This window comes from Halichoeres trimaculatus, unplaced genomic scaffold (genome assembly GCF_033239565.1).
Source record: "Halichoeres trimaculatus isolate MK-OKI-2021-1 unplaced genomic scaffold, fHalTri1.1 fHalTri1_scaffold_11, whole genome shotgun sequence".
Classification (NCBI taxonomy): domain Eukaryota; kingdom Metazoa; phylum Chordata; class Actinopteri; order Labriformes; family Labridae; genus Halichoeres; species Halichoeres trimaculatus.
Window position 1 is genome coordinate 24,530,106 of NW_027437189.1, and position 27,545 is coordinate 24,557,650.

At 41.8% G+C, this 27,545-nt stretch overlaps 2 protein-coding genes across 2 annotated transcripts; both read left to right on the forward strand.

Moving 5' to 3' along the window:
• Positions 1-3,518: 3,518 nt before the first annotated feature.
• bgnb (biglycan b) lies at positions 3,519-18,252 on the forward strand. The gene is made up of 8 exons (XM_074681457.1): positions 3,519-3,837; positions 11,054-11,313; positions 13,840-13,952; positions 14,528-14,741; positions 14,900-15,010; positions 15,805-15,898; positions 16,465-16,603; positions 16,700-18,252. The coding sequence occupies exons 2-8, from the start codon at positions 11,067-11,069 to the stop codon at positions 16,895-16,897; spliced, it is 1,116 nt and encodes a 371-aa protein (XP_074537558.1). The 5' UTR covers positions 3,519-3,837; positions 11,054-11,066; the 3' UTR covers positions 16,898-18,252.
• A 1,440-nt stretch (positions 18,253-19,692) lies between these two features.
• Positions 19,693-27,388, forward strand: b4galt3 (UDP-Gal:betaGlcNAc beta 1,4- galactosyltransferase, polypeptide 3). Its single transcript, XM_074681801.1, has 8 exons — positions 19,693-20,003; positions 20,596-20,688; positions 20,779-21,309; positions 21,390-21,625; positions 21,928-22,118; positions 22,302-22,424; positions 23,201-23,305; positions 24,229-27,388. The coding sequence occupies exons 3-8, from the start codon at positions 21,027-21,029 to the stop codon at positions 24,626-24,628; spliced, it is 1,338 nt and encodes a 445-aa protein (XP_074537902.1). The 5' UTR covers positions 19,693-20,003; positions 20,596-20,688; positions 20,779-21,026; the 3' UTR covers positions 24,629-27,388.
• The last annotated feature ends 157 nt before the right edge of the window (positions 27,389-27,545 follow it).

The window sequence follows — 27,545 nt, forward strand, 5'->3', positions numbered from 1 at the left end:
ATAGGAATGTCTTGTGTGAGAGAAATATACATTTGTTTGTGTGTTCAGTGATAAAAGTTGAAATTCTACTGTAAAACTCAAGTTATAGCAATGTGTGCTAACAGCTAGCATATCGATGCAGTTTTCCTTGTTTCAAGTTAACGATACATTTTTATACCATTTTTGATTTATTAAGAGATGTTTAACATGCTAAATGTATCAAATAGGAATCTCTTTTAAGAGAGAGTAATGTATTGGTGGGCTCTCACAGACATCTCATTTGTAGCCCTGTGTTTACCTTGTACTTTAATGATAGTACAAACACATGAAGAGAGAGATGTATAGACATGATTAAGCAAGGCTTCTAGCTCAGGCTAGCTAGTGTTAGCAAATTACTAGGGATGTTCGATACCACTTTTTATGCAGACAGATACAAGTACGAGTACTCCTTCTTGAGTACTCACCGATACAGAGTACCAATACTACTAGTACTTTTGATACATAAAATTTCAATTAACAGTGACAGGTCATTTTGATCAAAGACAGTCACTCTGCCATTAAGTCCAAATAAAACACAAACAACTCTCTCTGACTTTAGAACTTTTTTGATCAATATTAAGAATATATATATTAAACGTGCACAAAAAAACTATCAACTGTCAGATTTTAAGTATTTTTTAAAGTAAACCAAAGTGCAAAATAAAAAAGTTTAACTGTTAACTCTTCCTGGTTCATTCATATTGTCTGTGAAAGGACCTGACACACATTTGCAGTGGTGTTAAACCGCAACAATTAGCAGCAACTAGTGACGAGGAGGACTTGCTCGACGTAAGATTTTTTTGCCTAGAGTATCTGCTGCTGGTATCTGCAGCCTTCTCAAGTACCAATACATTGAAAAAAGGCTGGTATTGGCCCGATACCGATACCTGGTATCGGTATCTGGCCATCCCTACAAATTACCTTAAGTGGTAAAGTCATGAAAACGTGCAATTTGAAGCCTTTATTCAAGTTGGTGCCTGGTGTTGTGCTATATACCTGCATAGTTCTTCATATGTCATCGACAGACACATAAAGCAACTCAAGCAAACATCTTCTTAATGTATCTCTGTCTACTGTCACTTTCTGATGTTTCTTCAGCCACCAGAACCGCACAAACATCCTCATGACAGGGTGGAAGTGATGCGTGCATAGAGCCCATTGGCATTCCCAGAGGTATTCTATTGACTGGAAGGGCTCCTAGGTTTTTTTTTGTTGTTGTTGTAAAGGGTTAATACACAAGAATGATATCCATAGGGCTCTTTTTGTTTGTTTGTTTCATTTTGTTTTCAACATTTTATTGCTTGAAAGGGTGTCCAGTCCTCACAATTTTCATAACATTCAGTCTCCTTCAAAGGACACTCAGAGGTCACTTGTAAGCATTTAAAAAAATTAATGGCATCCAGGGGTTACTTCAAAACATTTAAACTAATTAAGGGAATGAAGAGGTTACACTTAAACATTTTAATGACCGAAAGGCCATCCAGAGGTCAAACAAAAATCAGCTTTGAAGGGTATGCAGAGGTCACTTAAATTCATTTTGAGAAAAGGAAGGGCAACCCTGCACTCCTAACCCAAATAGAGCCGTCAAAAAGGTCTGCTTACCTATGTATGCTAGTCCCTGCTAGTGAACAATGTGACACAATAAGGTACCCCTCTTAGCATGTGACACAGGTAAAGTAGTCTTATGTGACAAAAGACTAAAAGGTATTTAATGTGCACTGCAATTAACACCAAACAGCAGTGCTAATTGGCTAACAGCATGTTGGCCCAGAAAAATATAGGTAAGCTGGAAGTGAAACTAACCTGGGACTGGCTGATTGCTAACAAAAGATTTGCAGGTAATGATAGGATTCTGAAACCTGGAGAACAGAACTACATTAAAAACATTTGTGTTTCTGCACCGGAGAGGAAAATAGCCACTGTGTGAATATGGTGAATACTCCTCTCTCTCCTCCACACACACTCACTCCATGGCAGCACCCACGCAAGAGCTAACAAGTGGGTGCGCTAATCTCTGGAGACACGTTAGCTGTACACTGGTAGGACAAAAAGAGTTTAATTTGGATGCCAAGCCCTCGAGCTACAGACCAACACCATAATCAAGTAAACCACAGTGAGAGGCAGAGAAAGAGAGGCAAGCAGACAGGGAAATGAAGAGTGAGAAACAGAGAGAAAGACTGGATCTACAAAACGAGAGAGAGGAAGCGGAGAAATGAGGAATGTTATGTACAAAGACCTTTATCAAAACTCTGTGCCCTGCCAACATCCCTGCAGGGCATTGATCTGGTCTGTGAAGCTTCAGCACTAATGTGGAGGCTGCAGAAAGCCTTTTCACTGACAAACATACAGATAATATAGTCAGTCTTCTTCTGCTGTGATGTGTGTGAAGATGACATTGACTTTGATTTGAGGCTTGTAGTCCTGAAAAAAAAAAAAGCTCATGGATAATGTGATGACTGCAAATCTCTGCGAGTGGCCAGCTTCCCATGAGGTGGAGACAGTTCCCACATAGCCAAACTGCCTCTCTCTGGGTGCTGGAGATATGTGGAGGAGATCAGTTATTAAGAGAGAAAACACTTCATCCTGCCATAAATATTGAAGAAGCGCCTGAGAAGACACAAAATCATATGTTTATAAACACACTCCTAGAAATACTTTCTCCACGTGGTTTTGGTGGGGTCTGAGTGCTCTCCAAGTACTAATCAGAGAAAAATGTGTTAACCAGCAATGTGTGGATGGTATAGTGTTGATTCATACGACTCAAATTAACCATGACTCAGCTAAGGCAATACAAATCTTGTGCCTAATGCCATTTTTCTCCTGCCAGACACTGGTTCCACCTCTTGAACTTAATCATTAGCTGATATCTAGAGCTGCTATATTCTTTGCTTTTTGCGGCATGCTCAGCCATGTTTGATACCACTTTTTAGACCACATTAGGAGCTGATTGTGGTAATATGTCCATATTGGAATCGTTTGTAACATTAGAGGTGCATAAAACTGTCGGGTTTGGGCTGGAATGGGACAAAACCAAAAAGGACAAAGACAAAAATGGAAAAAATAAAGGAGTGTGGAGACACACTATTGTAATTCTTTAATTTTATATTTCATAAAAGAGCACAATCACCTCTCATTGTCTTAATCTGGAAGTCTGAGAAATTTCAGACAATACCAGGTTCTGACTTGTGTTTTAAGTGGCAGTGTTAAAATGACTGTGTTTCATTTTAATTACCAAAGGCAATTAATTACAGACCTCAGTCTCAAAGTTCAAGCAGAGTACAGTGTTTCTTTTACCTTCCCTTTCTTCTTTAGAGTGCAAGCGTTTTTTTATTATAATTTTTTGTGCCAGCTGCCATAATGGCACAAAATAACTTCATTCAGGCCTCCCTCCTCCTCCTCTTCCTCTTCCTCCTCCTCCTCCTGCTTCCCTCATCCAAAAAAGGGGAGAAAGGAGGCTGGCTTGTCAGCTTCATGGGCCTGACCCCCCTTGTTCTCCTCAGTCATTTCCTCGGTCTGGACTGAGAGGAGCACACACGGTGCCCTGACACGGTTCGTAACGCTGTGGCACAGCGTGCAGGCGGAGGAGCTGCTGCTGGATGTCAAGAGGGGCGCGGGGAAATACTGCAAAAATCCCTCAATGTGATGAAACTGTTGAACAACTGTTTCATAAATTAACTCCAGGATAATCTGACGCACTGAGGGGAAAAACTGCCATCGAGCATCAATAGCCTATTTTTTATTTTCATTTTTATTTTTTTTTACTTTTTTATTTTTTATTTTTTTGGAATTCGGAATTAATACCTGTTTCCGTCAGACAAGGTAGGGAGATTGATTAATTGATTGGCTTTGCAATTTTAGGAAGCTATAATTCCCCCTCCGGGACTGATTCACACCTGACGTTACCTTTCAGACGCAGGGCTTGCAACAGGTATTTTAAAGTTAATGTGACTTTGAACAAGTGATGTCAAGACATTTATATTTTAAATTCACCTGCTGTATTTTAACTACAAAAACGTGTCTGTTTTATAATCAATATGTTAAGAAATATAAATTTGTAAGCAGAACAAAATATCAATTGATGTTCAGCTTCTCGCTGTTATCGTTAAAACAGAAAATACCCGTATGTTAATGTCAATCAAGTGCGACTTGTTGTGTGACGCTCCTGACGCTTCCTTTCCTAACGGCTCTTACTTCAGAGATCCACTAGATGGCGCAGTGAGTCACCAATATCTCCTCAAAAAGAGCAGTCATTAGTGGACGATATGATAATGAAGTTTCTTCTTCTTTCCTCTCAGTGACCCCTCGAATCTTTGAATTCTGACTCCATCCTAAGACCTTGAATGCAGCACAAAGCAGTTAAAGGGGCTTACTTTATTCTGCTCCTGCATCCTCCTCTTTTGGGGGGAGAATAATTGCAGTGAAAGGTGCCAATCAAGTCACCCAGTTTGGCATACATTAGCCAGCACAACCCTCAAATTTCTCCTCTGTGTACTCAGTGTCCTGATTAAAATGTGATGAGGGGACTTTACAGCGCTGGATGGTGATTATAGCTTACTTCTCTTCTCCTCTTATTTTGGCACAAAGATACAAACAAGTGTGCAGTCCTGGAAAGACTCATCTGTGGTCACGTTCACTCCTGGAGCTGATGACGTCTCATGCTACATTAGTAGTGGTGTAAGCTTACTGTACAAAGACAAACAAAGCAGTGCTTAGCTGTGGAGCCAAAATGATGGACTGAATCAGTCTGTTTCCTGACAGTACAGCCTGGGTGCCTATTAGCAGGCCAGTGGTCTGACCACCACGCACCTGCTAGACTGTCTGCTCTGCCTGTCTGCAGCAGTCTCTGTGGTGAATGCTTCGTTGATTTGATGTCACACTTCCCTTGTGGCTTACTTTCTCCTCAGAGTGCTTTTTTTCTACCCTATCTTTTTTTAAATCTAATACTCTTTCTTCAAAACCAGTGGTTAAATGATCCCAAACTTCAGTTCACTTTGTGCTCAAGAGCTTTGTGTATTAGTTTTGACAATAAAATCTGCTGATTGTTCAGTTTTACCCCTAAAAAAGCTTCCATTGTTCCAGTCTCTATTCACAGCCCACTTATAACTGGATCAGACCCTGGAATAGTCCACATACTTTGAATGAGGCTCCTCTGCCCACAGGCATGGACGCTCGAGTCAGCTGTCCCCCTGCTGTTGACTGATTTCTCCCTTTTTTTGTCTTCCTGTATTTCTCTACTGTCTGTGTTTCTCTGGCTAGGCCCTTGTCTCTGCACAGTGGAGCAGCTTGCCACCACATCCAAGCTTGGCGGCAACAGAGAAGCTGCCAAACAGTTCCTTTTTTTAGGGATAGCAGTCACCAAATTACAGCGGCTGGGGCAGTTAACTCCACCCGAGTCCTCCTACCGGACCCGCCTAGCATCAACATGAGTTTGTGTGTGTTTGTGTGCATGTGCCAGTCTGTGTGTGTTCATGTGTGTGGAGGGAAGGAGACATGGCATAAGGAAATGAGGGTCAGGAAAATGACCAGATCAATATGATGGTGGGTTTTGGATTTTGAGAACAAAACGCACAATTCAGTGTGTGTTTGTGGGTGTTCATTTGGGTCACTTACTTTACAGCAAACAAACCTTTATGTGATCTGAACATTGGGCTACTTTAGGTCTTAGAGTTTATAAAAATGTAAATCCTACTCAGAAAAGCACTGAGGCTTTGAGAAAGAAACTTAAAACTAAACTTTTTGTCATGGATGAAAACAAAAAAAAAGTTGAGTGAAAATTGAATTCATCCTCTGCCACACAATCTCAGACGGTTCAGAAATTTTGCACCCTGTCAGCACCTTGATCTCTTTGAAGGACCATGTTCAGTTAATGAGAGCTGAGTGTTGACGTGGCGGCAGCCAATACACCAGCGATGTGGCGCCAGCTGGCACACTTGTTGAGCTCTGTGCCCCACCTTAGCTCTGCTGACAGTCTGCCAGCACAGACCAAGGAGCAAAGCTGCTGCTCTTACGCAGACAAAGTCAAATGAGCCAGCACTTTATGCCTTGATTGATAACCCCAGCCATGATGCATTTTGTGGGTTTACAGGGATGCAAAATGGTTCAATATTGAGCAAAGCAATGTTTTCAATGCTGTTAAAAGCCAACTTTCTCCATGGAGGAGAGATTTCAGCTCTTCATAGTATTAAAGAGGAACTGACAGTTGCATGGGAGGCTAAAGTGGTGCCTTCTCGCCTGTGGTCGTGGGAGACAAACTTGAGAGTTGTTTCTTTGGGGCTCAATTATTCTTGGCAACCCAAAGAGCTTATAGCTTAAACATACGTTTGTTTAGCTTGACAAGGACGAAGGCCACCTCGTGAGAACTCTCCCCACATCAAAGTAATTGCAGTCGATGTGAGGCCTGACAGGCACCCAGCACTTGATGGATAGAGCATATAGGAAATGTAAAGCTAATCTCCAACAACGACTGTGGGAAACTCAAACAACTGATGCTCTTGGGTTGATTGTCACCAGATGGTGCGTTCAGGAACACCACAGCTTTGGATTCTCAGTTGGCATCTATTTATCCGTACATCCATCTCAGACTGTTGTCTTTTTTACTGTCTCTTTTTTTTCACCTTGAGTTGAAAAAGTAAACCACTGGAATTTAGTCTGTCACAAAGGTGTCTGTCTTCTGGTGCCTGCTTTGACAGATTTAACTACCTTTGGGGGTTCATTATGAGTGTGTGTTTGTGTGTGAGAGAGAGAGCCTGAGCCAACACACCTTTGACAACAAATGGGAATTTCCTCCTGTGTTTTTTGTTCGCTAGAGAGGTCTTAAAACTTCATCTGATACATTTCAGATTTAATTTGCAGTAGAATGAGCTTCAGTAAGGCCTGAATGAGTGTAAACAAGAACAACCTACCTAAATATGCTTGATGAACATCACATTTTCAAAGAACAGGCATCAGTCTTGTCTTGCTCTCAGAAAAGGTAGGATGTGTTTTTGACCTGCATGAATTTCGCTTTTTTTTTTGGACCATTAGCGAGGCAGAGCACTGATCATAGGTGACGTGGCTAAGAGTCATATAAAAGCTGACAGATCATCGTCAGTTAGTCCAAACCAGCAGCATCACTGGGTCATGGCCTGTCCAGCCGTCCTCTAAACCACTCTTGGCACATGTGTGCAGCCAAGGAAACAGCAATTAGGATCTGAGCCCTTGTTTGTCTTTGTCTCAGACCGGATGTGTGACAGCTCTACTGTAGGAGAGGACAGGATTTTAAACACACAGACACACACACACACACATCAGGCTCTGATAAAAGTGGTTGTTGTGGCCGTGTAGACTGCTTTATTGTGGGATATAGTTCAGTCTTATCAACAGGTTGTGTTTAAAGAAGCCTTACAAGCTTTTCCAGGATGACGACAGTCTGCCACTCTTCCTGTCTCCTTCTTTTTAATTTTTTTTTTTTTAGCATCATCTCCATCCTTTGCCACATCTCTACAGCCGTCTGACAGATCACTGGTCTGACCGGCAAAAAATGGCTCCACAGATTAGAGCATTGGTGCCACATTTTTAGATTTACGATGAATGTCTACCTCCCATATTGTCGCAGAGCACAATTTGCAGAAATTGTAGGTGTATAAATAAGCCTGGTGGTGGTGGTGTCCTCTGTGTATGTCCAGCTCATTTGTGTGTTTGCGTGTCATTGTGTGATGCTGACTATATATGCCCTCGCTGTGTCCTTTTGGCTGCATTCTTCTGGCCAAGCCAAGGCCAGTGGTGTTTTTTCTTCTGTGCAAAATGGTATAATTTGACGGCTATTTTTGTTGCAGAGAGCAAAATGCAGATGCTGCAGGGGCCAGTTCTTTATGCTCCCAGGCCGGGTCCACTGTGTGCATGGGCTCTTTGTTAAACTGATTTTAAATCCCCTGAAAAATAAGACTTGAGTATCACTGAGTAGCGCACAGACACCCTGGAATTGCACTGGATTGCATAAGCAACACATCAAAACAACCTCGGAGAAAGACTTTTTTAATGCTTTTATGATCCTGAACATTTTCCACGTGTTGAGCAGTGTCAAAGTTGAACTGAAAAGATCATCCCCCACATGCTGAGATGAACAGCCTCTGCTCACATACCGGGACTTCTCTGTGTTGTTGTTTAGGCTCTACGTTTGTAATTTAAAGGATCAGCATCTGTTTAGGGAACATTTTTCATGGATTGTGGAATGAGAAGCATTTCCTTTGGCATTAAAAAGACCCTAAAACTTTATTTTTGCACCCTCCCTTTAAACCATCTAAAGCCTTGTGAACAGTAAGTGCAACTAGAAATATCCCAGGGTACAAAGTGAATTGTGGCTCTCTGAAGGATCTACTGTTAGTTTCTCCTCCCACAAAATTCCCCTTCCCTTCTTGTATTTGTTATTCGTTCTTCTCCTTGTATCCATGTCCAGGTCCTGTTAACACTGGCAGCCAAGAGTTGCTTTCTTCCCCAATGAAAACCACAATACTGCTCCTCCAGGATCCTTTAACTTCCCTGGAAATTCTGTTTGCAGGCTAAATGTTGGCATCAAGATCTTGTAGCTGCAGGATTATGGAGCTGGAGTCACAGAAGGATTTAACACAAGGTTAGAGATTACAGGGTTTTAGGTCACCCCTGGGTCCAGTGTAGAAATGGGCTGTAGTTCATAAGATTAGCCGCAGGTTATAGGGTCACAGCTTCCTGCTGTAACGATCAATTAGCCCGCTCATAATTTGTTTTTCTAAGAATGAGATATTGGGTTGAGTGGCTGAAGTGTGAGTCAGGTCAGTGCATGGAGGATTAAGAGGGAAAACAAACACACACACACACACTTGCTCGAATGTCTGGTGACCTCAATTAGCAGCTATGACATCATGGAGTCTGTGTTTCATGACATGCAGGCACATGTACGTTCACACAGCCACGCTCCCACAGACACGCTCCCGCAGCCAGTTTTTCCTCCAAATGAATGGTGGCTTTGTGTGAAAGCTCGACTGCAGGAATAAAGTTTTCCAGCGCTGAGGTGATGGTCTCAACACTATCTGATTGGCCGATGTGGAGGGCCTCACTCTCCTCACTCTCCTGGGGTGTGCAGGAAGCAGACAGTGACATTTTGTCACTTGCGGTTTAAGTGACTCTCTTTCCCACAGTTAAGTCCTGGAAAGTTTCCCTCGGGGGAATGAGTCCATTTCTCCTCCTCACAGGCCTGCAGCTCCTGCTCAGCCTGTCAGGGAGTTGTGGTTTGAGCTGCATGGTTTGGGTTTGAGAAGAGGCAGACCATTTCATAATATACCAATGTCAATTATCACCGACCACCAGCGTACACTTGTTCATCATGCACCTGGCCAGAATGACCTGTCAGGAAGTCACAGTTTGCTGGGAGCTTAAATCCTGCTCTTGTCCTGTGGACCTATAAATGACAGTTTAAATGACGGGAGGGTCATAGAAATGTGACCCCCCCCCCCCCCCTTTTTTTTTTTTTTTTTTTTTTTTAAATATTCTAGCATTACCATCTTAGTTCTTTGGTAACAGATCATACGCATTTAAATGATCGTATTAAAGCTTTCTTACATCTCTGAGCTTGCTGACAGCAGGCCAAGGTTGTGGCATTAACTGCAGGTTGTCCCTGCATCATTACCTGGGATTTACTTTAAAAACATGATTGTTGTCAAGATGAACATCACAGTAAATTTAGGAAATTTTAAAACTAGCAGTTCAGAGAGAGTAAAACTGTTCCATCAGTTAAGAGGCTGGATCAATTTTTGACTGGTTTCATGCAATTTTCTTCACAATTTTCTTTTGTTCTTCTTTACAACCATTTGACTGTTTCCTATATAAAAAAGAAAAATATATTCTTATTTTTGTTTTGTTTTGCTCCTAAACTGACCCTCATTACAGTTTTGTAAGCAAAGAAATAAGCTGTTGATGCCTAAATAATTTCTTAGTAATCGTGTGAAATCTTACTATAGGAATATGCATTTTAATATTGTGTTTAAGGGAGGTGACTTGACTTTTGGAGCCAGCATCTGGTGGCCACTGGAGGAACTGCATTTTTTTTTTTTTTTTTTTTTTTTTTTTACACTTAATCATTTTTTTTTATAGCAAAGATGACTGCTTTGGTTAACCCTTCAGCTCACCAGAGGTAGCGCAGGTTTAAGACATATCCAATGACTTATTATAAAACCAGAGGCTAAGTCCACTCAGGATTATGACCTTTCATGACCTTTGTTTCACATGTCATAAGAAATGTGCTGTTTATCAAACAGAAATCATACTAAATGATTGTTAAGGTGGAACTTCACTGCAAAAAAACTGAAATCTTATGAAGTTTTTTTTGTTGTATTTGGAGTAAAATTTTCTCATTTTACTTGATATGAGTCACATTCAACTGGTCAGTCTGGAAAATATCTTTCTTTTTTATTTAATCAAAGACAAAAATGAGGTCTGAAGCACTTGAAACAACTAAAAACAATCTGCCAATGGCATTTGCTTAAAACTAGAATAATGTCTTAAAACAAGAAACCTTCCTCTTTTTCCATTGACAGGTTTTTTCTTACATGTTACATGAAATTCAGACCTCATTTTTGTCTTTAAATAACCTGAAACAAGACATTTTTCTGGACTGGTCTGGTGAATGTGGCTCATATTAAGTCTAAAAAGGTATTTTCTACTGAAAACTAGACAAAAACAATTGATAAGATTTCCTTTTTTTTTTATTTTTTTTTACAGTGTTTTAAGGCTCATAACAGTCACACACCCGACATAAGGAGGACAGGATGTTAAAAACCTTTGCATAGCAGAGTTAAATGTGGGGAAATATAAGCTGGCTCATAAAGGAAAATATACCACAGTGGCCCAAATGACTTACACATGGGAAAATGAAGCAAGTCCTTTTTTGACTAAAATCAGTGTAACCTATAATAATGCAGTTTTTTATACAACTTTTTTTTAGCTTTGCTCATACTGCCCACCAGCTGATTGGTGATTTGCATCTATAACTGATTAAACAGAGCTGTCCTCCTTGTGTTCTCAGGTTTGCATTCAAGATGTTACCACATTGTTGCTTCCTGTTGTTGATCTGCGTGGCCCGCCTGCTCCCTCACTCATCAGCCCTACCCTTCGAGCAGAGAGGCTTCTGGGATTTTGCCATGGACAGTATGGACAGCGACAAGATGATGATGATGAGGGACGAGGAAGAAGGCTCGGCTGTGGAGGAGATCTTCCCCCCTGACGTACACATGTGCCCCTTCGGCTGCCACTGTCAGCTCCGGGTCGTCCAGTGCTCTGACCTCGGTCAGTGAGAGTGTGTGATGCTTTGTCATCATTTTAAAGTGTGTGTGTGGTTGTGTGTGTGTCTGAAGGTTCTGACAGGGAAGCAAATGAGTGGAGTAAGCGAGCATGACCCAATCCTTGCCTGGCTCCCACAGCTCAGGGGAACAAAGCCCCTCCTTTGGTTAGTGAGGAATTCCTCTCTGTCTTGAGATAATGCCGGTGTGTTTTGACTGGGGAAGGCATGCTTTTGAGGGATTTTGTGTTCCTGATTTTAGGTGTGGATAAAGTTTAGCAGAGGGGAGTTAACTAGAAAGATATACAACTCACGAGAATGGAGGTGGGAGAGGAAGATACAGTAGCAGACAAACAGAGGGAGTGTTTAATAGAAGGGATGAAAAGTTAATAGTTTCCAAACTGTCTTTAAGGAGCTGTTTCATGTCAGTCTGGGACATGGGCAGGATGTTTAATAGAAACCCAAAACAGGAAGGCAGGATGGAGGGATGAATGAGTGAGTTTGAAGAGGTTTTGAGATGAAGGGAAGGATTAAAAGTAGCAGATGTAGTTTATGTGGCTGCTTTTTTTAGTGTCAGGATGAGGAAGTAAAGATTATAAGCATACTTTTTTTTCACTTGGGTTCAAATTCTAGATAAAATGGTAACTTAATTGAAAACACAAGAAAAGCTTATTTCGTGTAGACAAGGATGCGATAAAAGTTTAAACTTTTGTCAATGTTTTTAGACTTTTATTTTAGCCTCAAACAGAGGCTTTAATTCCTCAGCTGTGTGGATGTGAGAAGTGCATCTTTTACCTTCACCTGTTTCTACAGGACCAAAATAAACGGAGATCCAGTCAAATTCATGGATCGACATCACACCGCCTGTATAACTCTAATAGGCTGTCTGTGTTTAGACATATCGGTTTTGTTGAATCATCATTTTACAAGCTCTATATATTTACTGTCTCTGGTCATACTGCTGCGGATAAAAGTGGAAGCATATAATTTCCGCCATGTCAAGTGCTTATTTAGAACAGATGTATTTCAGCGGTGGCGTCTGTCTCCCCTCAGTGAACATCCCTGCATTATGTTGGGTGTACGCGTTGAGGGGCGCTGGGGTTACAGAGGGTGCTACTTTTCTCAGTTTGTGGTACAGGCTTTAAGATTTGTGGCGTTATGGTTGAAGTGCTGTGGTTGTGGAGTTTAAGCGGGTTAAGGGATTCAGATAATCAGGGGTGTGGGTGGATGTTTTTGCAGGTATCTTTTCATGTGTGCCACAGGGGTACAAATTTGAAAACTGGCAGGATGCATGTGGAAAGCTGCAGCTGTTGGCCGCCAGGTGAATGTTTCCTACCACATGAATGCACCTGGTGGCATCCTGCAGCTCTCACAGCAGCTGTAAAAACTTATTACTGAGAGGAGGAAATCAAGGAGATGATAGAGAGTGGAGTTTATAATTTTAAAACTCAAGATTAAACCTTTCATCTACAACTTAACTTCATTTATAGCTGCTCCCTGAAGGCAAAATCTGGCCTAAATGCCACTGTACGGTCGTGGTTGGGACACCGTGTCACAGCGAGTTGCTCAGGGTCTGATCCTGTGTGGTGGCACGGAGGGTGTGGCCCATTAGAGCCAAAGCCATATATCCAAACTTAACTCAGGATGGACAGCTCTGGGTAGAGTCCTGTGGGTCAGATGTGGTTTGGTGGCAAACTGATTCCCAGTGGGACAGCTGGCGCTCTCTCCCTCACCGGCGGTTCTGGTTGCATCATGGTCGCAGTCCAGATGAGGTTTCAGGACTGGCTTACAGTGGCCTGTCTGCTCCAGCGACCACATCAAATACACTGGTCCACGTGGCTCTGTGATGTGGTGTCGTTAATGAGCTCTGGTTTCTGCGTTGGTACGAGTGCTGAGTCACTTTTTCAGGGAAAGTGGAACAATGCAGGTGGATTCTTGGTGCCCAACCCATCTGTAGCTTTTGTTTCAAAATTATCACCAGCTTACAAACTGGCCTTTCGGTTAAGCTGTAAAACTTTAATGTCATCTCCACCTCACACTTTAACACACAGGTTGTGTTCCTCTGTTTGTACAGTAAGTGTTCATGTTGTGCCACACTCCCTTCATTTAATGTGAGATTTTGCCTGTGGTGTTTAACGAACATCCTTTGTGACTTCTGTCTAACAGAAACCAGATGGAAAACATTTGGTGTCCCCATCTGTGCAGGGGAATGTGTGTGTGCGTGTGTGTTCTCGTCAGTGACAAACCAGCATGGTTATGCGCCGCTTTGACGTCTCTGTGTGACCTCCACAGTTGTGTCTACATCCACCTCTCATTAAAATAATAGATGTGGAGGCCCACAGTGCTCATTTGACACTGTGTGGGAGTGTATTTTGGTCGATTTTTAGACCTCGATGACGGTTTTAAAACACACACTGACTATTTATTTTCCAAAGTCTATGTGTGACGAAGATATCCTAAAGTGTTCCCATTCAGGGTGTTGGTTCACAGTCACCCTTGCAGGCTTTTAATGGAGTATATTTCCTTTTCTTCAGGTCTGACCGAGGTGCCGAAGAATATTCCTTTGGACACCAAGTTCCTCGACCTGCAGAACAACCGTATCACCGAGCTGAAGGAGAATGACTTCAAAGGCCTCACTAACCTATACGTAAGAGACCCACGCTCTCCGGACACACTTCTAATGTCCCTCTCAGCATTAAATCAGCACCTCTTAAAGATGTGTTAGCTCAGCTTGTATTGGCTGAAGTAGTGTGAAATATCATTATGACTCCGCGTTTCCTCTGGAGGTTTATTTCCTTTCTTTTTTCACCATCCACTGCCCAGCGCTCTGAGAGCTTTAATTGTATTAAGTTAGAGCCTGGAGCCAAAAGGGAGTATTCAAGCTCACATCCTCGCCTCACTTAGTCAGAAAGGCTTTTCTCGCTCTTGACCTGCATTCAAGAGCGCTGACCAAGAGCAATATTAAGTCTGGCAGCTGCGGAAACTCAGACATGACATTAGACAACAACACCCCTATTGAGGGCTGTTTGTGTTAGCTTACGTCTGTCTCCATTTTTCATCCGGCGCAGGTGAACAGACACTTTGTGTTTTGCGGATCTGTTTTATTTCAGTCAAACTCATTCAGTACAGAAAGAGGATGCAATAACAAACACACACAGTTGTTATGTTTTCAAATGTAATAAAATAAGAGGATGTTGAATTTTTCCTCACTTTTTCTTTCAGGGTCTGTCTCTGAGGAATAACCATATTTCTAAAGTCCACCCCAGGACATTTGCGCCTCTGAAGCACTTGCAGAAGCTTTACTTCTCCAAAAATCTGCTCACCACCATCCCCAAGAACTTGCCTCCCTCCTTGGTTGAGATGAGGATCCACGAGAACCGCATCAAAAAGGTGGCAGCTGGGACTTTTGCAGGATTGGGCAGCATGAACTGCATAGGTCAGAAACGCTGATGACTTCATCAAATCCATCACATCGAAGCTCCTATAATGTGGTGATCGCCACTGCCTTTGCCTCTGCACAGCCTTGGCATTTCAGTTTGAAGATTAGAGACACTGTGTTTATTTCATGCCACAAAAATCTGCTTCATCTTGCAGAAATGGGAGCAAACCCCATCCAGAACAGCGGTTTCGAGCCTGGTGCTTTCAAGGGACTGAAACTGAACTATCTGCGTATATCAGAGGCCAAACTGACAGGAGTGCCAAAAGGTAACGACTCACCTGTTCAGGAAAAATGACAAACATATTCAGAAAACATAACACTGATATCTAATTGAGCTGGATGGAGTAGTTCAGCATCTTTGTGAATTTCTGATCCACTTTGACATCATCTTCAGGTCCAGATGTTAGATATGAAACAAGCAGCCAATTAGCTTCAACTGAAACTGTTTACCCACATATTTGCTGTAGTTTCCCTACAGCAAGGTTTTCTGATCTGACGTTTGAATTATAAAGTGGTTTTAAAAATTTTAAATCATCAATTAGGAGCAAAGCACCAATGAGTTAGAGTTAGTGCTGCTAGTTAACCACAACTCACATTTAACTTTAACCAAACATGCATCATAATATAAATAAGATATAAATATTTTACTGCATGATGCTGCAGACTAACCGACAGGTGCTCTACGGCTGAACTGCAACACATATTTTAGGTGTCTATTCAAGAAGTTCTTGTGCCTGGCTGAGCCTTACTTCAGCCAGCACCTGCATAAAAAAACATAAAACTGGATACTTGTCAATAAAAAGCAGCTGCGTCGACAGGAGAGTTTATCCAGACACAGCCCCTCGCTGAGGACGGTTAAAGTGAGCAAACTCTTTCTGCTTCCCAGTGATGATGGTTTTCCAGCATCACAAAAAGTCAGCAGAAAATGTTGAACTACTCCTTTAGGAATCCATGAGAAAGACATGAGTTGACTTGTCAACAAAGGACAGGAAAACAAAAGTATTATTCACTGTAAATTACCCTAAAGTGAAGTCTTACAGATGTTGTGTTTGACTTTCAGATCTCCCAGACAGTCTCCATGAGCTTCACCTGGACCACAACCAGATCCAGGCTGTTGAGCTCGAGGACCTGAGCCGCTACAAAAACCTGTACAGGTAAAGCACGTTTCACAAATCCTCATTATAGTCATTTCTAGCTATAACTCATTTCTTGTAGCCTGGGGAAGTTTTCTTACATATTTCTGACAGATTATCTTTTGGTTTTTAAAGAAGTACATCCCAAGTCAGCAGTGCCCCTCAGGGGTTATAATATGAATTACAATGATAAATCACTAAAAAGCAGCAGGATAACTGCATGTGTGGGCTTCACACTCCAGACAAAATAACAGTCCCCACCATCATCTATCATCCTCCTGATGTGTACCTTTCTTATCATCCCCACAGCAGACTTCATAACTTCTCATAGAAAAAGCACAGACCCCCTTTTCTCTCCTCTGTTCCTTTTTTACACTCCAGTCTAAGTTTATCATCTTTTAACACCTCTTGAGGAATAATGTGCGGTCACAGGATTGCTGCCAAGCTACTTTGGAGCTAAATCTCACCAGCTTTAATATTCCTTTCTTACAAACACATTTATCATGGAATTTGCAGTTTAGTTTAGGAACTTAATGTACCGTGCAGTGGCCTATTTCAGGTCTCCCTCTTTTCCTCACTTTTTCCAGGTTGGGCCTTGGCTTCAACCATATTCGTAACATCGAGAACGGCAGCCTGTCCTTCCTCCCCAGGCTGAGAGAGCTGCATCTGGACAACAATCGTCTTACTCGTGTTCCCAAAGGCCTCCCAGAAATGAAATACTTGCAAGTAAGTCTCATTATATTTTGTTGTGTGTGTATGTGTGACATTTAGTCATTTTGCAATTGCTGCTCTTCTCACTGTTCAACTTCTCCTGCTTCCCAGGTGGTGTATCTTCACTCCAACAACATCAACCAGGTGGCTGTGGACGACTTCTGCCCTCGAGGATTTGGGATGAAGAGGACATTCTATAACGGCATCAGCCTGTTTGGTAATCCCGTCAACTACTGGGAGGTGCAGCCTGCAACTTTCCGCTGCGTCAGCGACCGTCTGGCAATTCAGTTCGGCAACTACAAAAAGTAAAGACAGAGAGTGACGGGGCAGGAGTGTTGGAGGGGGGAGATAATTTAAATAATTAATAAAACCCGAGAGAGAGAGTTTTGGATATAGCCTGAGTGGGACTGATGAAAAAGGAAGAGAAGTGAATTTTACAATCACGTGACTTGAAGGGAATGGAAAGCTAAGCGCTTGCAGTACTTCACCTGAGTTTTTCCACATTCTTGAAATGTTAAAGTCTTTGTACGTTGTGTCATCAGAAATGGATCAAACAGACGAGACTGTCTGAAAAGAATGTTTTCCTCCAGCCTATAATCCACAGAAAAACGAGTGATGGAAACTTGTGAAGCATTTCATTCCATATTTTTTACACACATAGCGCTTTACTTGATAGAAGTCATTATTTTTTAATAACATATGTCAGATAACAAGTAAGATGATAGAGAAACAGTGCATTATAGATTTTTATATATACATAAAAAGGTGCTTTGTATGACTTTATTTGTGTTCATCTGAGAGGTGTGTCACATTGTGCCTATTTGGCCCTCAAACTGTGATTTCATTCACTTTTTTAAACAAACTACTCACAGATTTGAAGCCAATTCATTTTCAGACATCAAGATGGTATAACACATTGAATCAATAATACATTTTTTTGCATTTTGGAAACATTTGTATATACCATGACAGTTGATTGATTAAAACTGCAATATGTACATGTGTTTAAATTCCCCTCATCAGTGCTGGACATCTTTTTTCTTGATTGATCTGAAGAAACTGAACCACCAGCGTGCCTGTGTAAGGATTCTGTCTGTGCCTGTACTAATACTTTGCTGCCTGTATGATACTTTAATGCAGTATTCCTTGAGGGGACACTGAGTTAGTGGGGGTTTGCCCCAGTTAGAGAGAAAAAAACACGACTGCATCGCTTAGACACAATGAAGACAGTGTGTTTACATAGTGCTACAAACTAAAGTAGTGTTGTTGCATTGTTTTGCACAAATTTTCAGTTATGCTTTCTCTGCTTCAGGGTTATTGGAGGGGTAGTCTGTTTACATTAGTAAACCTATGTGGGTCTGTTTTAGCCTTTTAAGTACTCTGTCTCTGTTCTCTAATCTGACCAGCTACTGCTGCATATGAATTAAGACTTTTTCTTTAGTCTGCTGCATAAAGCCAGAGAACAAATGATGCCCTTAGGTTGAATGCTGTGTGAGAAATAAAGAAAAAAAATCACTTGTATAGAGAAAGTTTGAGTCTACAGTTAATGATGCAAACACAAGAAGCTCGCAAACATCCACAAATAAAAACTGATTCTTTGAATAATTTAAGGAATTGTAAAAGAGGGTGGTTTATAATACTTGTATGCTGATGGGACAACAGTTTATGAGGAGGCATCAAAATGTCTCAAATCTTAAATCAGCTGACATCTTGAACAATAAAAATCTGTAATTTCTCCATTTGAATTCTATTTGTAAACGTGAATCCCACGAGTGGGTTTTGGTTGGAACTTTTCCATCTGATTTCTTTGGAAAAGGAATACGTTCACACATTTTTTTTAGGTTGAAGTGGTGCTTTTGCACACTTGTGCTGCTTAAAATACTTTATAAATACTTTTCTTCATTGTTAAAAATGATAAAAATGAACTGTCTGCAGATTATATAGATCCATCTTTCCAGTATTTTTTTTCTTACCCCACTGTCATAATTGTCACTTCAACCTCTCAGTTCCCTGAGCCCAAGCACTATACCAGCTACAGCTCTAATAGGTCAAATCATAACAGATGGAAGAGAAGGGTTGAAATCCACAAGACTTCACCATGAGTCTTTGAGGCCCACTGTATCCTGTTAATATTCAAATTAAATCATTATTTTGATTTCACAATGAAAAATATAACACCCTGGGGAAAATTTTAATATCATGATCAGGGCTTGACATTAACTTTTTTGCTCACCAGCCACTGTGGCTAGTGGTATCCCTGAGTTACTAGCCACTCAGTATTTTCACTGGCCACAATTTGTTGTTGGATAATTATGTTCAATATGATTAAAGCCGATGATGACATGCTAAAGTTTAGTTAAAAAAGATTTACAACCTCTTTAAATGTAAATGACCCCTATGCACACTCAAAACAAGACTACACCAATGTTAAAATCCACAGGTCCTTAATCAGGTATTCAGCTCTGATAAAGTTGTGTGTAACATTGTGCTTCTTTCATATGAAAATATGCAGTCTATTAAGACGTAGTAATTAAATAGTAGTTTGTTATTGCTTATAATAAAATGGTAAAGGGGATTGAACTGATAAAAACTCAGCAAGAGACACTGTCTGCTTAAATATTTATTAACGATTGTAATCAGAAAATCATTTCTTTTTTTTATGAGAATGACAATGAAGGAGAGGTAAATTAAATTTCCTCAGATCTTTCATCATCAGAGTCATCTTTTTGCTTGTCTCTCTGCTCCATGTTTGAGATCAAATTGAACCTGCCAAAGTGGCCAGTGGGAGCGGTGGTGTTACCAGCCACTGCCGAAATCCACCAGCATTTGGCCGGTTGGCCGGTGCTAATGTCAAGCCCTTTTCTGAGCTCCATCAGTTAACAAGGTGATGGTAAACTGGGTTTAAAAGCTGTGTAGCTTTAGCCTCTTAAACTTGAATACGTGTGTCACATAAGTTACCAAACCTATTTTATTTTATCTGGTTCATTAGTAATTCAAATTTCAGTCGTTTACCAGTGTCAGAAATCGACCTCTCCCTTGAGCTGGTTTGAATGAACCGCTTGTGTCGTCGTCACCGCGGTGCGCCGCAGCGCCTCTGAACATCCGCCACACTGACAGCTGATGAGGCAGAGAGCACTTGCCTGTGTTGACACTGGACCGATATGCGGCGATGCTCTTGCGTGTGAAAGCGTTTGCAGCGGTCTCTAAGCAGCTACGGAGAGATTTCGCCTCGGATGAGAGATTAGGAGCTGGTGGTGGAGGAGGAGAAAGGGGAGGAGGAGGAGGAAAAGCAACCAGCATCAGGAGGCAAAAAAACTGGTATCTTTTGGTCCATCGCGTCTCCTCGGTGGCTGCGGGCCCGTCGACCATGAGAGGAAGCCGGGGGCTGGATTTGAAGTGTCGCAGGGATGTGCTGGTGAGTCGGCTGGTGCTGCACGGCTTACATGAAGACTTTAATTTACAAAAAAGGGCTAATAAAGAAACAGCCATGATGTTCGACAGGAGGATGGTTAAAGGGGTGTTTTGTCTAATATTGTTACTGAAATATTCCAGGTTTTGTTCCGCTAACAGTGTGTTTGGGTGCTCACACAGGCCCGTCGATAGATGCAGATAAGCTAATCACCTGCACCGGAGGCTATCTGTAGGCTACTGATAACACTGTTTCTGCACACGCTTATCTATTTTGAAAATTAACGGCAAATTCTCGTTTCCAGTTTAGGTAAATTATACAACAAGCTCTTCCCATGCATTCAGCTGCACAAAACCTTTCATAGTAAGCTATGAAACTGAATATTTTCTCAAAAAACAGTGATATTTTGATTTACAAACATGCAGGCACCAGCTCTCCATAAGCTCCACATTGAAATGGCACCAGTCTAAATAAAGAAGCTATTTCTTTGTAGCTGCTTGTCATACCCCTGCTTATTTTAGCTTACAGTAGACTGCTACCAATACAGATTTGCTGCTGCTTTATTTATCATTCTGTTTTTATATTATTAATTTTATAGAAAGCTTGATGATGATAGGAGGAAGAGGAGGACAGAGTGGAGTGAGCGCTTCCTGGTTCAACACAGGCTATAATTAGACCCCTACAAAACCAGGTAACTTAATTCTTCAGTATTCAATGTTTATCGATACACATCAGTTAATTTAATCAACTTGTAATTTTCTTGTTTTTATTCTCTACACAGTCTGTGGTCAGGAGGTGATGGCAGTGCTAACTGAGCTTCACCACCACTACAATCCTCTCCTAAAGATGGACATCCCTCTCCTGCACGCCTGAGCCTGACCTCAGTGCTGCCTCCTTCCCCTCCTTTCCTTCTGCCTCTCCTTACTCATTTCCCTCTTCTCTCTGTTATCCTCTCATCCCTGAAACGCTCCTGTTTCCTCCCTCCGTCTTTTTTCCCCACATCGAATACCTCCAATATCTGTCTTTATTATGGCGTGCTGTGGGCGCTCTTTGGACTCCCCGTGCACACTGGCTTTGCTGGTGGGCTTCCAGTTTGCCTTTGTCCTCTACTTCTCCCTTGGGGGCTTCAGAGGCTTGGTGTCTGTTTTAGTGCACACCACTGAGCCAGAGTTTGATTACTCTCGACCTCACGACGTCTATACAAACCTCAGTCATCTGGGAGCCCCGCCTCCCCCACCTCGTAATTCCGGCACTGGATCCCCCGCTACAGGACCACCACTGAAGGACTGCCAGATCCCTTCCCCTCTGCTGGGTAAGGGAGCGGGAGTTGTTCGATATGTACTGAAATACTTAACACAAGTAAGTAAGACTTTCTTTTTCCTTTCCTTCCAGTGGGACCTGTGTCAGTCCATCTATCGTCTCCTCTGTCTCTGGAGGAGATCAGACAGAGGAATCCATTAGTGTCTCCAGGTGGACGCTACCGGCCTCCAGACTGTGAACCCCACCACCACACAGCGATTGTGGTGCCATATCGAAATCGGCAGACTCACCTACGTGCCCTCCTCTATCACCTGCACCCCTTCCTGCAAAGACAGCAAATCCACTACAGTATCTACATCGTACAGCAGGTCAGGCCATGTGTGAGCGTGTTTTATGCAGCTTACAACCCAGGCTGTTTTATAACAAAGACAAACAAGCTGAAAGCACGGGCGCATTTCCTGTTTTTGTGCCTCTAAATGCATCTCTTGGTTACTAAGTAGGTGAAATATGATCTTGGCTAATAGATGATTAGATCAGAGATTGTTGGCCTCTTAATCAGCTTGAGCATCTCAAAGAAAACATCTGTTTCAATAATTCATCAAACTGTTGTCCCTGCGCTGTGTTTTTTGAAGAATGAGAACATTTCTGTCTCTGTGTCTCACCTTTCAAGTGGGGGAACGGTACTTTTAACCGAGCTAAGCTGCTGAACGTTGGGGTGCGTGAAGCCCTCAGAGATGAAGACTGGAGCTGCATCTTCCTGCACGACGTCGACCTGCTGCCTGAGAACGACCACAACATCTACACCTGCCACAAGCAGTTCCCCACACACCTGTCTGTGGCCATGGACAAGTTCAGATACAGGTATAAGAAACAGCCTGGTGTGTGTGTGTGTGTGTGTGTGTGTGTGTGTGTGTGTGTGTGTGTCTGTGTGTGTCTGTGTGTGTGTGTGTGTGTGTGTGTGTGTGTGTCTGTGTGTGTGTGAACGTGGCGTTTCTATATAAATCTTTTGTGCTGTCTTGTAAATTGGTGATGTGTCCTCCCTAGGCTGCCATACCCACAGTATTTTGGTGGGGTGTCTGCGGTGACACCAGACCAGTATATGAAGATGAACGGCTTCCCTAACCAGTACTGGGGTTGGGGTGGAGAGGATGATGACATCGCTGCAAGGTGAGGATGGTGAAAGAGGCAGAGGCCCATGTCCCACATAATGACTGAGTTAACTGTGTGTGTTTACACGTGTGCTCAGTATCAGAACTATGTGCACGGCTATTTCAGCCTTTCTGCTTTTTGTACTTTTGCTCCACTCATTCATCTTTTTCGTTTATGTTTACAGTTTCCATGCCACATGTTTTCTTTTTCTTTGATTTTCATTTCACATCTCTTAACATCACCTTTCATCTCCACTTCTCCTCCCTCTTCTGTGGCTTTGCTGTGTATCTCTCGCAGTGTGCTGAGTGAGTATGTTCACACAGAGTAGCTTCAGATTTGGGCTGGGCTGCGTGTGTGAGAGTCTACAGGCTCATCTCCTTTCTGCGCTGTGGTGCCCTCTCTCCTCTCTCTGGCCTGCTCTGGTTTACAACTTAAAATAAATACCATATACTGGACATCCACAACATGCACCATTTCTGTGATAGCTGGGGTGGGCCAGCAGCACCAGAGCTGGAAAGAGGGAACCACAGTGTTTTCCACCGCCTATAGGCCATAAACGTGTGTTATTCTCATACGTCACCCACAATTCTATGTTTCCTTTTTTTGTTTCCTGCCTTTAAATTTATCTCTAGGAGACTAGATGTTCTCTTTCTGCTGCTGTGAATGATAGGAAATAGAGTGAAGTGCAAGGCTGTGTAGATGTAATATTATCCTCACTCTGAGATTCAGAGATTCAGTTCGTCTCTAAATGAGGATCTGCTGTTCCTGTTGACCCTGCTGTGCTGTCTGTCCAGAGTGCGCCTGTCTGGTATGAAGATTTTGCGCCCCCCAGTGGCCATTGGTCATTACAAGATGATCAAGCATAAAGGAGACAGAGGAAATGAGCAAAACCCACGCAGGTAGGAAGGAAAAAAATACATCTCATAGGGATTTTGAGATTTTTTTTTAAACATGTGCCGTTACTTTGCATCTTTATATTTTGTGGTTTGAACGGCTTCAACCCCGGATAGAAATTCTGAATAATGCTTTCTTCTGTTTTATTTCCCTCTTTCCTTGTCATGTTGAGTTTTAACAAAGATGGCAGTTTCATTTCTGTAGACACTCTGCTTTGTGTGATGTTGGCATTTTTCTCTGCTCGCTCCACTGAGCCAACTATTTCTGCTGCCTCAGGCAGCATTCTCATTTGTTTTCCAATTTAAAAAGAACATTTCTTTTTTCATGCCCATGATGATCCAGAAAGATTTTCTTCATTATAAAAACCAGTCCCTGTAAATTTGCTGCAAAGCCACAAGACAAATTCACATAAATTAGAGAGAAGTGGTTTTGCATTGGGAATACCTTATTATACCATATTGCCTTTTGCCACGGCAAAGATATTTGACATTTTGAGGGTACACTTGTCAGAGTTCTTGCAGAGGATTACAGGGGGAGAATAAAGTCACTATCAAATCTACACATTAAATATACAGCAAAAGCTAGCAGGTTTTTAGCCTAGCTTTAAATCAAGGTTAGCTGTAGTTGGGAAACACTTCCCAGAACTTTTACATCTCATCTTATGTGTCTTGTAGATGTATTTCCAAAAACTGGAGTCATTAAATTACAGGTTTAGGTTTTATAGGTCACACATGAAAAAGTAATTTCTTGGTGACTTCTTACAAAAGCCCTTAGCAGATTGATTTAGGACTGCCAAAGCTAATCTGACAGTTTCCTCATAAGTTGTCGTCTTCATCTTAAATGAACCAACACACCTGGGATGTTAAATTGTTTCCTCCAAAACCCCAAAAACAAACCCAAACCTGCAATTCTATTTTCACCTGTCTAGATTCGACCTCCTCAAAAGGACTAGACTTAACTGGCGCTCCGATGGCCTCAACTCTCTGACCTACGAGCTGCTTTCCAGAGAGCTCGAGCCTCTCTACACCAACCTCACTGTCAACATTGGAGAAGATCCCCGTCTGCCTCTGGCGAAAGCACCTATCCCTGTGAAAGCAACAACCCTGGTCCACCAACGTAGCATCAGCAGCAAGAGCGGGAGCCCAGCCAAACAGGATCAGAGGCAAGAGAACAGAGACGCCGAGGCGGCGAATGTGACTGCGCCCAAGTCTGCTGGTGACAAGACAGAACCCGCTCAGTCAAAGGCAGAAAATCAAACGACACAGGAGAAGGCAGGTGTGAAGAAGAATGATGAGGTGCATAAAAAAGGGGCGGCATCACATCTGTAGCGTAAAACAGCGTTGGGACTCAAATACACCAGCTCTTTGTGCTCACTGCAGGTTATGCAATGGATGGAAGAGAAGCTACTACAGGGGTGCATTTAGCAACACCACTGAGTCATCTCTTGGTTTATCATCCACTGAATGTGACTCTGGTTTGACTGACTGACTGACTGACACGAGTCTTCCGCTTCGGAGCCAAGACAACAGGGGTGCAGGACTCAGTCAAATCCAAGCAGAGGTCTGAACCAGCTAGATGAAAATGAGACAGCACACATATAAATCTCTGCTCTTTTCCAGACAAACTGTAAGCAACTCATCTGCCGTCACTCGGCAGACCTGCAGCTTCATCCAGTTTGCTTCAGAAAAACTGCTGCTGTCAGTCCGTCCCACTCCACAGTGGGTTTGTGTTTCCGTGCCTTCTCTTTTAATGCGCATTTTATAGACTGGTAGAGTTGCTTTTAGACGCTGATCTGGGGTTCCTTTTCTCTTCTCCTGCAGATGTTAGAAAAGCAGGGAGTCTCCAGCTGATCCTAGACAAAAACCAATGATTTGTTCCAGGACTGCCGTTTTATATTTGTGTGCATCGAACTAGCGCTGACCGAGTCGAGTCAACATAGTTATCAGACAATTCTAGAGTTTATATTTATATCCAGAGACTTCTTTATTTATTTCTTTACTGGTTTGTCCCCCTCCCTTACAGTCTGGTGCCTCTCTGACATTTAGTTTCTAGACAATCAAATCAAACGGGAAGATAACTATGTATCCAAACATACACTCATAACAAAGTGAGGAAATATGACTATCTTTACATAAACGTGGCATGATAGTTGTTGTCTAGCTCGACTATACTCTTGATACATGGATAGACCTGTGCTTCTGATAATATCTGTATTTTACTATTTTTCTTTTAGAATAGAGTCAGAAAAAGAAAACCTGCAGACAATATTGTGGGCACATGGCTGCACATCTACCAGTGCCCTCTCCAAAAATTACTAATAGTGACAATAAAGCACTGTGTGTAGAGCTAGGTCGGCTAGACAGCCTGAGATCCTCAGAATGAGTATTTTGGTATATTATAAAAGGTTAATCCAACAACGGATAGGAACAAGCGTCTCCCTGTCCTTGTTCATTTTCTGCTGGATGAAGCTTCTGGACACGAGGAAAGGGAATGCGTGCTAGGCAGAGGATTAAATAGTTTTACTTTTAGGCCTGCCCAAATTAGGACGTGCATGTAGGTTACTCGTGTAAACAAATCAACTATCATCTTTTCTCTCTGTAGTCAAAGCCACTGCATCTCTTCGATCCTGTTTGTTTTCCATATCAGCCGTGTGGAATGTACGGTTCAGGTCGTCATCTTTGTTTACCTTTCGTAAAGGGATGAGCTTCTTTAGAGGACAGGGACTTTATTCTGAGAACTCTTTAAGTTTAGGATTATTTTGCTGCTATTTGACTTTGGAAATGGTTAATTGTAATATTAATCAGCTTAAAGTTCAGTAAGACTCATTTTGGGACTGTGTTTTATTATAACTGCAGGTAATGTATCGCTCATGTGTTGAGGTTGAATGTATTTAATTTATGGATTTATTTATTGACTCACTGATAGAGCTAAACTAAAACTTCTACTGCTGTAGAGGTTTCCACCGTCATCAGTATTTATCTCCATGTTCCTTATGTTAACATTGTGCCTCATACTACTGTGTGTGCGTGTTTGTGTGTGTGGGTAGGAGGATTGAAGACATTCTTCTGTGTGACATGTGAGCGCCCTCAAGTGGCTCAGTCTGGCATAGCGTCAGCCAGGAGGAACCAAGGACTGAATGAAACTGCAGTGTTGTGACTTGAATGTTAAATATTAACGTTGGCCATTCACAGGTTTCAGCCAATCAAATCTTTGCATTGCTCTGTTTGGATGGTTTCTTGTGTTGGATGAATCACATGATTGATCCAGCTGAACTTAAAGGTGTAGAGCAACTCTCTCCTAATTTTCCTGGTAAATGGAACCAAAAACTTACATTTTTAGTGTTTTACGAATGGGTCTAGTTTTATAGAAGGAGTCTATGTTTATATATGAGCAGATAACACCACAAAGAGTGCAGTACAAACAGATTATGTCGACACACTGAGATGTAACGAGGCCTAATTTCCTAGCTTTAAACTACATTAGAGTTTAGTTGCAAAACAATAGATAATATATCCTCCATTTATCTTATTGCCTGTGATGATGCCTGTGTGACATAATGCAGTGACACACTGAAAGCTTTGAAGGACATTATGTAATCTCAGATTAATCAGCAAACTGTGCATACCTGGAGATTGTTCTATATTTAATAAATAGGCTAGTTTTTATAAAGGTCAAGTGTTGGAAATATCTACGGTATAGTTGAATGAAAATTTAGTAAAAAGGCTCTGGATTTCTTGGTAAGACTTTTTATTTAAAGAGGTCATTATATCACATGGTAGTTTTGTCCATTAACATACCAGATGTTTTTTTGTGCTCATTAAAATGAAACATATCTATAACATTTCACTGTTTATTATGAAAAAGCCTGATTGCATAATGCAACGCAATGTACCTGTGGTTTTCCTAGGTCGCCTTATTTACTGACCTTGTTCTTGAGATGAGAGTGAGAGTGAGAGAGTGTGAGTGTGTGTCCTGCGTGTTCGTGAGCGAGGTCTTTAAAAAAGGCAACAGCAGCCTGCTTTGGTTGACAGTGTTATGACAGAAAGCAAATGTCTATCAATAAAAAGTCATCATCAAAAAGTGTTACTTCCCATGTTCTCTGTCTGAACTTAACAGGTTTATGTAATTCCTTACATCTGGGTCTGTGGAGACACTTAAATAAACACCCTACTATAAATACATTTAAATACTCCCAGTGATGCACTTACTCCCCCACAACACCCCAGGCCTCTTAATGAACACAAG